The sequence below is a fragment of the Sciurus carolinensis genome, chromosome 17 (assembly GCF_902686445.1).
Source record: "Sciurus carolinensis chromosome 17, mSciCar1.2, whole genome shotgun sequence".
NCBI classification, from domain to species: Eukaryota; Metazoa; Chordata; class Mammalia; order Rodentia; family Sciuridae; genus Sciurus; species Sciurus carolinensis.
The window spans coordinates 54,326,933-54,339,920 of record NC_062229.1 but is presented as its reverse complement, the minus strand read 5'-3'; the positions used below and the strand labels follow the sequence as shown (position 1 = coordinate 54,339,920).

The 12,988-nt window shown below is 42.3% G+C and overlaps 1 protein-coding gene across 2 annotated transcripts in view; it reads left to right on the top strand.

Annotated features, from left to right (window-relative positions):
* Cacna2d3 (calcium voltage-gated channel auxiliary subunit alpha2delta 3) overlaps positions 1–12,988 on the top strand; it is an 885,854-nt gene that overhangs the window by 643,529 nt on the left and 229,337 nt on the right. For both annotated transcript variants that reach the window (XM_047531971.1, XM_047531972.1), the window contains 3 exons: positions 3,612–3,683; positions 5,195–5,275; positions 11,120–11,194. In XM_047531971.1, coding sequence (XP_047387927.1) covers positions 3,612–3,683; positions 5,195–5,275; positions 11,120–11,194 — 228 coding nt within the window. The remainder of the gene's footprint in view (positions 1–3,611; positions 3,684–5,194; positions 5,276–11,119; positions 11,195–12,988) is intronic.

Below are 12,988 nucleotides of genomic sequence, written 5' to 3'. Positions count from 1 at the left end.
GATTTCCTTCTCCATGAAATGTTTAAGATTCACAGAGTCCAGACCTGTGGAGACTGGGAATGATGGAGCTGGTGGGTGCAGATGAGGGTCTTAATGCTGTACAAGTGCTATTTCTGGGATCTTGCCAGCCCCTTGTGGCCGTATGATGAGCTGGTATACATAGGAAGCCTGCAGGTTAGGGTTTTGGCCAAGCCAGTTCCAGTTTGGACCAGAACTGCCCCTAAGAGAGGACTACATGAGATCATAGTTCCACATGTGAACTCTGGCCAGACTGGACTCACTGCATTTCCTTTGTTTACCTGGGGCTGGTTACAAATGAATGGTTTCAGTACAAATGCAATATTATAGGAATTTTCTTCAAGTAATGATGCAGTAATTACATTTGGAATTAGCCCCTGAGTGAAGTTGATACTATATTCTGGCTTAATATTTGTAAGTTCATTTCCCATGATCTTGTGTTTGTGCCAGGACAATTACTAGTGATTTATAACTGATTTTTACTGGTTGCAGGAAAAAAGCTTCATTTCTCATTATTGTCAATGGTATGTTTTGATTTCATCCATGATACATGTTGGCATTGGTTGAAATTTTGATTTAGGTTGCAAAGTGGAAGTTGTCCAGGGTTATGGATCAGCTCAAATCAGTTTTCTGTGTAGCATTAAGGATTAATCAACGAGTCAGAATATGGGAAGACTTTTCATTCTAAGAGAGCTATTTACTGTGAACTGATTCTGCTTTTGAAAAGGGCCTTACCTACCTCCAATGGCAGCCACAGTATACTTTATGTATTTTTAGCAAAATGTTGGAAGTGTGTTTCCATAAACTGTTATTTACTATACATACTGGTTCCAGTGACCAAAACCATCAACATCATTGATAAGGAAGCATTTGATAATATTAATAAGGTAAATTTCTTTATCCATTCTAATAGTTATTGTAATCATGCATATGATTACCATGTATATTAATCAGGGTAATCCAGAGAAAGCATGTGTGTGTGTGTGTGTGTGTGTGTGTGTGTGTGTGTATGTGTTATATAGGTATGTGTGTGTGTGAAATATGTGTATGTATATGTAAGTATGTATGTATGTAGAAAGAGCCTATGTATTATGCATATGTGCATATGTACTTATGTATGTATATATATTTATAGAGAGAAACAAACAGACTTATATTCAAGAATTGGTTTTCATGATTGTGGAGTCTGACAATTCTGAAATCTGTAAGGCAGGCTGGCAAGCTGGAAACTCCAGCAAGAGTTGGTGTTGCCATCTTGAGTTTAAAGGCAAACTGGAGGCAGAATTCCTCTTTCTTTGGGCCCTCTTTTCTCTTAAGAACTTCAACTGACTGGGTGAGACCCACCTGCATTACTTTACTTGAAGTGTGCTAATTTAAATCTCAGTGATATCTATAAAATACCTTCCTAGCAACTATCTAGGGTGGTAGTTGATCAGATGAGTGGGCATTGTGACCCAGCCTAGATAACATAGAATTAATCAAGAGTTCCTGGTCTTCAGGAACAATGCGATTTGCCTCATCTTACTTTTCATGTAGGAATGTAGGCCCATCTTAATTTAAATGTATAATAAAATAAAACAAGGCTTCCTCTGTTCTTGTTGGGATTTCTTCCCAAAACCAGCCAGCTTTTCTTTAGCTATCACGATTATTGATGAGAATGAAGTAGAAAGGATGGCCCTAAAACAATACTTCTCAAATTTTAATATGCCTGCTAAAAATAATGATTCACATTCAGAGGGGACCGAACGGGGACTGGAATTATGCATTTTTAACAAGTACTCAGGTACGGCTGTCCCACGCACCACATTGGAAGCGATGATGTCCTGTAACTCCAAGAATACATTAGAAGAACAGGAGGAAAAATGAACAGAGTCTAATGACTTTTACTTAAGAGACCAGGCAGGGTCAATCATTTAGATTTCAGGATCTTTTATTTATGGTACTTCTTCCCAAGAAGTTTTAGAGAGCAATACCTGATTATCCCCTGGTACTTAAGGCTACAGAAGAGTAGAGAAGTATCAGAAGCACTCTAGACTGAAGATGGTGGATTTAGTTCGTGGAGTGCTTCACTTTTGGGGACTTGGGCAGGCTGTTGAAACCAGAAAGCATTTCTCTCCTATTGGACTTACCAGGCTGATCTCTAGCTGTGAGCAGTGCCAACACCTTGGTCCCTCTCTGGACTCTGCTGCTTACTAGTTGTGTGATCTTGAAGGCAGGGAAAGGAGAACAGTAAGTATCTTGTGAGCACCTCCGGATGCTGGGTAGCTGCATGGTTTATCTTCACGAGGATGAGGCTGGGGACTCATCAGCAGTATTTTATGAGGACACAAAGGCTTAGCTAGTGCACTTAAGAAAGGTTCAAAGCTAAGAATTAGGACCACATTTTCTTGTGTTCCAGGACTCTGTTTCCCCATATGTTACTGGAGCACAGTAGGCATTCTTACCTCCCTCCCAACACATGTTTATTAGATTGGCTTACACAACCAGAATAGCCGTCTGCAGGCTGGAGAGCTGGAAGAATCAGTAGCCACGCTGTCTAAGAGACTGAAGCCCCAGAATAAGAGGGATCAACAGTGCTACCCTAGTCCAAGACTGAAGAAACTCCCGGGAGAATCACTGGCAGAGCCTGCTTTGGAAAAGTGAAGAAGTGAGACTCTGATATACTCAGAACCCATTCTAGAAGAATTGAGATTGCATCTGCTGCTGCTTCCTTGTTCTTCCAACTTTTATTCCATCCAACCCACCATCCCATTTGGTGGTGCTGCCCACGCTTAGGGAGGGTCTCCACTTCAGTTGGTTATCCCACATGCCAATCATTCCTAGACACACCCTCATTGACACACCCAGAAGCCTCTTAATCTTGGGCATATCTTAATCCAATCAAATTGACAATTTAAATTACCATTACACCGTGCGAAAAGCACACACCACCTCAGAGTGCCTGTGTGTTGTTCACAGGGTTACAGACTTGTATCATGTGCAGTATCTCATAAGTCATTCATCCCAACATGCTTAGCTTCTTAGTCATGAGTGTCAGGGTCACATGATAAAGTTTTCTTTTTATTTTATTTTTGTTTTGTTTGTTTTCCATCTGGGAATCTGTAAAGATAAGGACATTGTGACTCACCTATCTTGGAGGGAATTAATGCTTACAGATTCGGCAGTTTCCTGCAGGGGCAGCTTGTAAGACCCTTTCCGCAAGTGCCTTCTGATCCTTGATTTTTAGATTAAAAAGAAGCATTGTTGACACACATATTGAACATCAAATCTGGGAAGTAAAATAGTAAAATCAATCTGTTGTAATGAAACAGATCACTACGATTCAGACAAGGTTTTGTTTGAACCAAAATGGCCGAACTCAGAGAACAACAGATCTGCTCGAGTAACTGATGCCAGGCCCCAGGTGGGGCCCGGACTCTTATCTGCAAATCAGGCAGGAAGACACTGCCCTCTCTCTCCATTAAAGACTCAGGTGGGCGCTGGCCCATTCCCAATAGCCTCTAGTCAAGGCAGGATGCGATGGTCACTGGATGGCCTCCAACACTGAGGTTTCCAGAACATTCTTGGTAACCAGATTTTCTCTCTCTGTCCAGCTTGCTGATGATCAGGGCCCTGTCCTGATGACCACGGTGGCCATGCCCGTGTTTAGTAAGCAGAACGAAACCGTGAGTATGGTGGCCCTCCTTTCCGCTTGCTGCTGGGCAGGTTGACTTCCCAGACCCCTTCTCGAGAATTCAAGCTCTGGTGATTTTCCCCCCTAAGGATAGAGGGTATACAACCGTTTCTTATTGTTTCATCCTACTGGGAGAACTGCTAAATCCAACATCAATGAGAGGAATTGAAGTAGGTATCAGTTTAGAGTTGGTATACCCCAGTCCCTTCCCAAAATGTGTCAAATGACCAGAGGAGGAGAAGCCTTGAAGGATCCTCGATTAGGATGGACTGACTTCTCTTTGATTTATAGTTAACAACTTTGTATTAATTTCCTAAGGATGTAGAAATGAAGTGTCACAAACTGGGGTGGCATACAGAGCAGAAATTTATTCTTTCAAGGTTGTAGAAGTTGGAAATCTGAAATTAAGGTGTTAGCACAGCCATGTTCTCCTGAAGGTTCTAGGGAAACTTGCTTCCTGGGACCCTGGTGTCTCTTAGCTTATGGTAGCTTCTTTCTGCTCGGCCAGTTTTCATGTGGCCATCTTTCATGTGTCTCTGTCTCCTCTCTTCTACAAGGAGACCAGTTACCCAGGTATGAAATTTAGGACCCACCCTAAATCCAGGATGATTTCATATCGAGATCCTTAACTGTTACATCTGCAAATGCTCCATTTCTGAATAGCATTCCATTCTAAAGTTCTACCTAAGGATGAATTTACAGGGGCACGCTTCAAATCACTTCAACCCTTAGAAGAAAGAACAGGCTGGGCAAGGTGGTACACACCTATAATCCCAGCAGCCTGGGAGGCTGAGGCAGGAGGATTGCCTCAAAGCCAGCCTCAGCAACCTAGAGAGGCCCTGTGCAATTCAGTGAGTGCTCCTGGGTTCAATCCCCAGTAGCAAAAAAAAAAAAAACAGGCAGTAGCAATTTATATATTCTTCCTGATGGCCTTTCCCACCACATTGGAAATTTCAGCAAATCACTGCAGCCCCCTCCCTTCCAACCTGGGATCCTGGAGGCCTGTTCTTTCATCTTAGTCCTCAGTTTCAACTTGTACCTAAAAACTTTGGAGTTATTATCTCTCCCAGGCTATTAAGCATCTTTCTCCCAGGCACCAGATGGCAGTGTAAATTGAGAAAGCAGTTACCGTGATGTCTGTGTTGTAAAAAACTTTCATACTTTCATAAGAGAAACCAGTTCATGAAGAGAGTTCCTAACTGGTGAAACCATTGTGCGTCAACTCTTAATTTTCAGGAGGAAGAAAGGGGAGGGAGCAGAGTGTCTTGGCATGAGTGTGTTGGGGTGGCTCTGGTTGAGGTTTGGTCTGAGATGCTGCCCTTCTTAGCTAGTAAAATTCTGGGTGGAGGATGGAGGATAGGAGAGGTCCTTTCTGGCTATCTGGCTTAATCCTCAGTCTCTATCACTTTGGGGAAGGTGCTGCCTAGTGATCTATGGTGAGTGTCTTCTCACAAGGTCCTTTTTCTCTTGCCAAGTTAACTTGCTGTTATTGTTGTTCAACAGAGATCCAAGGGCATTCTTCTGGGTGTGGTTGGCACAGATGTCCCAGTGAAAGAGCTCTTGAAGACCATCCCCAAATACAAGGTAATGCATGACCTAACCAAGTAAATCACAACTCCTGTCCACAGGAGCCTCCTGTCCACAGAAGTCAGGTTCCAAACTTCCCTTTAGAGACTGTTCTTGCCACCATCATGACCAATGGCCTTGACCTTGTGCCATCTGCACAGTTATTTAACCAGTAATTTTTTAAATTTAAGTTGCCTCTATTTTTCCTTATTATCTCCTTTAACCTCAGGTTAATGAATCAATGTGAAATCATAAGTTTTTAAATGATCATTGTATTTTTCTGATGGGCACAGTGTATTGACATGACTGGTTTGCTTTGCAAAAAGACAGCACAGGGTTCCTGGATTCCATGCAGGGAACTCTCTCAATTCCTTAATGGGGAGGGAAGTAAATCAACAAATGGGAAGGGGGAAGCCCCCTTAAGACCAAATCCAGGCCTCTGAGTGTGGGGGTGCCAGAGGGGTCAGAGCACGACCTGTATTGCAGGTCCTCTTGGCTCATGGGCAGAGGGTGGCACTGACTCAGGGACCAGGGGTTGAGAGCGCATTTGTTTCTTCCTCCCTGAGCATCAAGCAGACTGGTTGGCCCATTCCACTCATAGATTAGTCAGAGTTCCCTCTGCCTCCATTTCAAGGAATGGCCAGGGATCTCGGATTGTTGGCTGCCAGGGGCTCCTTCCTTAGCCATCTTCCCTGTTTTGCTGGGGCCTGATTCATCTCCATAGTGAGGCCCATGAGCCTTTCTGGGCTTTAGGTAGAGGAAGACTTGGGAACTCTGGAGATTTCCCAGATCCATTATTGATGTGGTAGTGTGGACAAGTCCCACAAATTCTTAGTTCTCCTCCTGTCAAATGGTGACAACCAGCTTTGTCCACTGTGACTTTTACAGTAGGGGTTAAGTTTGCAGATGCAGGTAGGAGTTTTTGGTTGATTAAAACCTACATAATCAAGTGTTGGAAACAGTAGGTCCCCAGATCTTTCAGTTGAAAGCCAGGGGTGGAGGGAGAGAAACTGAGTTACCTTTAAAGAGTGTAGACTCAACCTGTTTTGTGCCTTAGAAATCAAGGAAGAATGAATATAATATGGAAACCATAACAATTACCTTGTGGGCCAGTTTCTCAAAGTTTTCTCTACCAGGCAATGTGCTAAGCTCTTTATAGCATTGTGTCTTCATAATAGGTAGATACTATTGACACCCGTTTTACAGCTAAAGAAACCGAGGCACAGAAATCTTAAACACCTTGCCAAGTTTTGCAGCTTGCAGGTGGAAAAGCCATGTGTGATTTTAGTCTCTATAACCCCAGTACCACTGAGAAGAATAAAAGCAGCAATAATCAGGATATTTGGAACAATAGTTGAAAGGTTAAAATAAAATCATAGCAGTAAGTAAAATACAATAGAACATTTAGTGAACTTCTTTCTGTGTGATGGGTGTTGTCCAAAGTACTTTATATGCATTATTCCCATTTGAATCCTTATTTCACTTCCATGAAGTGGGTACCATTTGGTCTCCTTTTTATTTGAGGATGCTTGAAATGACTTTCTTAACATCACCCACCTAGTAAAAGATGAATGAAACAAAGCATACCAAGAGAATAAGGGAAGGTTAGCTACAGGAAATTAACCAGCAGGGTTGGAAATGCCAGGCACTTGAGTTTTACGCTTTCCCAAGGGTCAGGCTGGAAATCAGACACAGGTATAGCATGCAGGGACCTAAGACATCCCTCCCTCTGGTTACCATAGAGAGCCTTGGGAAAGGTGCTCAAGTCCACCAGGGATAGCCATGGCCAAAAGGAGAGGAGAGCTCCAGGGAGCGGGGTTCAGGCTGGACCTTGCCCTTCTCATTAACACCTTATAAAGATGAGTCAGTTCTTGGCTCTTGGGATTTTCCCAGAAGATAGAATTCTTTCTTTCTCCCTCTACTTCATAGATTTTCCCACAAGCGATCAGACTTCCTGTAATTTTTATTAAGAATTCCAGACACCCAGCAATAATTTCCAGACACCACGGCCTCTGTTACCATAACGAGCCATTTTATAATTGGGTTCACTTCATTAGCCCAAAGGCCCTCCTCTTGGAAGGGAAGTGCTCCTTTCCTCGGGCTGGGGTCTGGGCGGCTCCCGGCCTCCAGGGGAGCGGGCTTCAGGTCCAGGGCCCATTTGGCAGCCCCCCGTGCTGGAAGGCCTCATGTCCAATCTGTTCTCTATTACTCCACGGGACTGTACATGAGAATGGACAGGAAGACTGGCTCTATTTTGGATGAAATAACAGTTTGGGATTTCATCAGCATATTGATTTGTGGCCAAACCGGAGGATTGGCCTTTGTCATATTATGAGCTTTTGATTCTCAGAGAGATTCATCCACAGAATGCATTTAGAGATTTGCAGAGTTTCTCTTCTTACACCTACATCAGGTAACATGTAAGTGCCACCAACCCACTGACAAAACATTCTGATGGCATTTTCTCAGAATGTTCTGGAAAGGATTTTAGCCTGATGGTTTTGAATGTCAGCAAGACTCTCAGGTACAAGCTTTAGGAGGGCTGGTTGTGCCTGTGCCAGAGCAGATCAGCCCCCTTTTGGTTTCTTTTGAATATTGATGTTGGTTTGAATTTTCCAAGATGAAAGAGAGAAGATTTGACTAAAGTGATAAATGTCTAAAATACATGCAGACTTTAACTGAGCACCTGCTACATGCTTGCCATCGTGTTAGGAGCTGCAGAAATGCAAGACAGAAGGAATGGCTCATTTTTACCATGAGCTCAGTCTCTTGGAAGAGGTATGATCTTAGGTCTTTCTGGAACAAGTAGAGGAAGGAAGGAGAACTAGCTAGGGTTGAAAGGCAAGAAAGAAAGTAGAGCATTTTTATACATCAGCGTGAGGGTAGTAATGAGAATGTGCTCAGGTTCTTATGGGAACGAGTTAAAGAAAGGAGGGAGCTGAGAGGAGGGTCAGGAGAGATTTTTCATGGAAAGTGATCCTGAGGCTAAACTCATGGCATGGGTGAGAATGTGAGCAACTGTGAGTACAGGTCTGGGTGGGAGAGGTAACTATAGGGGATGTTGTTGCTATGTGCCTGATGGGCAGTGGGCAGAGGGAGACAGTGTGACTACTGACTCGAGGGACAGAATCCAGGGAAACCTGATGGACAGACCCACAGAGACTATATGAAAGGGGCTTTTGTGGGCTTTACACCAGTGAGCCACATAGTCAGTTACCTTCAACTTAGTCTTTGAGACAGGAAGAGTAATTAGGCCCACTGTAGAAATCTATTGAATTAATATTGTGGTGGGAACCGAAGTGAATCTGAAGAATATATATGGAAGGGAAAAATCAGAAGCATTCAGTGATTAATTGGATTAAGCGGTTAGAAATGAAAGAGCAAAAAGAGGCTAAATAAGCATGATGCTCAGTTTTAACCTGGGGAGTCTGAATGGGTGGTCCAGTCAACTACCAAAAGTGGGAGGAGCCTCTGTCCTTCTGGGTGAGCCCAGGTGCCCAGGGATGGCCAGGAAGAGAACATCAACACCCACCAGGAGATGAAGGAGGCAGCAGAAATCAGGAGATAGCAGCCCATGGGTGACTGGAGCTTATAGAGGGAGTGCAGAGTAAGGCAGAGGAGGGACTCTGGGGACAGAATCTGATGGGGAATGAGTGTTGAGGAATGGGCAGAGAAAATCCTACAAGAGGAGGAGGATGGGGCCTGGAAGCTGAGGGAACAGTGTCAGGAGGATTCAGGAGAAACAATCCTGTAGGGTTAGGCCGTTAGGAGGTTGGATGGCATCTTGAGGGGTGGCAGGAAGGCAAAGTCAGAGTGCAATAGCTTGAGGCATGAAAGGGTGATAAGGAAGCAGAGATGGCAGTTAGACAGTGAGTGGAGGACCTGGGACAGGAAGGTCAGCTCTTCTGCATTCCAGGGGAGGGAACAGTGGAACTTCACCTTTTAGAATTGGTGCTACATTTGAGTCTTGTTTCCTTGTGTCTTTTTTTCTTTTTACTTCTTGCTCCTTTTCCTATTCCACTTCCCTCCATCCCAACCACTCCTCCATATGTATTTTAATATATATTTCAACCACATAGTAAGACCTTGCCCTCATGGAGCTTGTATCCTGGCAGGAAAAGGCAGGCATTAAACAATTGAAGACCTTGACTGATGCCTTGATTCCTTAAGATCAACCTCATAAATAATTGATTATTATCATTCTGATAAATGCTATATTAAGGAAAGTATAGAGCATGGGTGAGGATTCCACCTTCTTTTGAGACCCACAAGCAAAACAAGAAGAACCAAAGTAATGTACATGAGGATGCACTGAATACATTAGCTGACTATGAAATATCATTTGTTTGGTCTGATGTTGAGTTTGAATTTCCAATCGAATGCCACCTTTGACTTGAATGGAAAAAGCCAAACTCTCAGAGTCCTTTTTGACCCCTCCAGCCCATATTAAACTGGGATATAATAATGGTAATTAATGCAGTGTTGACTGTGTCTGACATTTTTCCAAGAGACAAGATGAAAGAGATGATATACATCTCAAAGGACAGGAAATCTCCAGTTTATCTTTCACAGCATAATGAAATATACTTTTATCATTAGAGTCAAGTAGAATCTTATTAAGACTTGCTGTGCAAGGTAACTCCAGGAGAAAATGTCTGTTGCCCTTGACGACCACGTGCATGTTTGCTTTATGTAATGCAACGGAAACTTTTAATTGCCAGTGTTAAATTCTCTGAAGTTAATTTCACATCACTTTGACATTAAGCTAACAAGCAGACAGGGTCACTCCTGGTTTTTAAACTCTGTTGTCTGGATCATTTAAATAGTATCATATCTAAGAATATGAGTGGAAGAGAATGTAAAGGAAAATAATAGTGAGGGCTCAGAAGTAACTCCTTGGGAAAAAAAAAATTTTTTTCTCTCCCTTTAAACTGCTCGGGCAAAAGTGGGTTACATTTTCTTTCATTGGAGAGAGAGATCAGTATGGGTTTTATGCCAGAGGCCATTTTAATACATGAATGATTTGTAGGTAAATTTATTGTAGCCAATGGGTGCAGTCAACTGTGTAATAGAAATATTGTCAAAAAGCCGGGATTATTATTCAAATAAGTGCAGTGTTAAATTTGATTACATACTTTTTTAAGCTAATAAAACATTTCATTGCTCACAAACTATTTCCCATAGTCCCATTTAGTCAGAAAACATAAATTAAGTGAGGCTCTGCATAGAAAATTACCCAGGCTTTGTGAGGATGGAAGCATGCATAGAAAGGCTTGGCAGTCATACAGTTTAAAGACGAAAGGATATAAAGGGGTTGGCAGGCTCCTATGGAGACTGGTGGGGACACTTTTATCCTTGAAGAATTACGGAAAATGACAGGCCAGGAGAGAATGTGTTTGAGATGGCTCCTATGGGTCTGGGACTGTAGGAAACCTTAAAGTGAGGTAGGGCGAGGACCCTTCCTTATTACATGTAGAGAGAAAATGTCAGATTGAAAAAGCACTGTTCACGTTGGACCTAGGGTCTTTCCAGAAACATTAACCACTTGGTTGTTAACAAAAAAAAAAAAAAAAAAAGTAATTGTTTTTGTTTTAAATAAATCAAACTCAAACCCTCAGATGCCAACGTGGGACTGTGACATTTCAAATTGTGCTATTTACGGAGCTTATCCTGTGACAGGTCTTCATTTCCACCAAATGTCAAGGATCAGTGCCTTGCATTCATTTTAATGAAATATTGTGCTGATAAGGGTTATGAATGCCAAGTTTAAGCTGTAAATTACTAAATGTCGGGCTGCTTTCTGCTTTGTGAATCCGCCAGGGAGCAGGCTAATGAAGGTTTCTCTCTCGCTTCCTCTTACAGTTGGGGATTCACGGTTATGCCTTTGCAATCACAAATAATGGATATATCCTGACACATCCAGAACTCAGGCCTCTGGTAAGAGAAATACTCATTTCTGCATTTCTCCCTTTTGTGATTTTTACGAGGCTTTCTTCAGTTCTACAATGACAGCGCTTTACGACAATTTTCCCTTTAAAATTACTTGATTCATCATATTGTAAAGGTTAATAGTTTATAACTAGTATTTTGACACATAATATGTCAATAATGTAGGATAGGTATTTTCCCTATTGTGTTTTTATATATAAAGCCATACCAATCTAAGTGTGCTTATTTATTTCAATAATTATCTGTGAACATACAGACATTTTTATTTAACTCTAGACAGCTTGAAATCCATTATAATAGGCACTTTTATACAATAAATGAACTCTCATACTGAAACCTCAGACTCACTATTATAAGTCACACTTGATACAACAAACTGGACATGGGGATTCCTAAAAGTTCTTTTCAGTGGGATTTGCCTCCAAATTACATTGCTTAAGCCCATATTCATTCATAGAAGCTATTTAACACCTTTAGTATTGAAATGAAACTGTTGAGATTTTCTCCATTTCCTGCCTGAGTTATCATACCCAATAGCATTGTTTGGTGACCTGGTGTGGAAATCACTTTCTTTCTCTCACACCTTTTTTCAGTTTCTCTGGGAGCAGGGTTAGGCCAAATCCAGGTTAACCCCTGGTCAGCAAGCCTGGTTCCTGGGTAGAGGCTGCCTAGGGCCCTGAATTGAGGACAGTGGAGTGTCAGATAGTAGCTTGGCTTATTGGATAGGGGCCTGATTCACTGGCAGAATCTCCTCTGGACTCCGGAGAGACATTGGCAGCAAGTGTGCCACCTGCTTGCCATTCTGGGACTAGGTACAATGTGTTGCAAAAAGGACATCCCTCTGGCTTTATGCATGTTTATCTCATTTTCAAGAAGATATGAAAGTATGAACAGTAATACAATGAACAGTGCTTTTTAAAGAAAGCGTAAGTCATTTTCTCTAGCAGCGCACAGACACGCACACGCATGCACATAAATGCACACATACTGTCCATCCCATGTCTTTTCCCCTTTCATCAGAATTAGAAAAGGGCAGCAGAGCCTGCTGTGCAAATGTCTGTTGGCAAAACGTCCTGGGGACCAGCGCGCTTCTCGCTTGCATCATTGTTTAGAAACAGTTCATGTGAGAGCTCCGTCATCATCCAACTTTGCTCTAATCGCGCTGGTATTAATGGAGTCATGACCACATCATGTGGATCCCATATGCATGCTTCCCGATGGGTCTTATGGTAATATTTAATTGCAACAATCTTTTTATCAGAAAAAGACAAAATTAACTATTAAATGAGTTAACTCATTTCCAACGTTAACTTAGAATTATTAAAAAGTCTGATCGAAAAGACCAGTGATTTTTAAAGCATATTTAATCCAAAGATATATTTGAGTCTATAAAATTTGGTTCATGACCCACAGCTAGGCTGCCCTTTGGGGGGTGTTTATGGGGGGAGCAGGAGTTACATATTTGGTATGACTGAGCAATGTCCCCAGGCTTTTAAATTTTGAGTTGGAATGAAACAGAGTCAAAGAAACAATCAGACCCGAAGCTTCTCCAGTGAAGAATTAACTTCCTATTTATTGGCTTTTAAAGAGGGAATGAAATGGAACCAGATGTCAGAAGTCGCCCAGGTAGCTTCCCTCCCTCTGCAGCAAAGGAAACGATCAGTCGCCCCCTGCATGGTCTGTTCACACTGTCTGTCTAGTCTTCTCTATCTCTGTCTTTTGGTCAAGCAGCAAATGACTTTTTGCAGCTAGTCCATTGGATGCACTTTCCAGAGTTGTGGC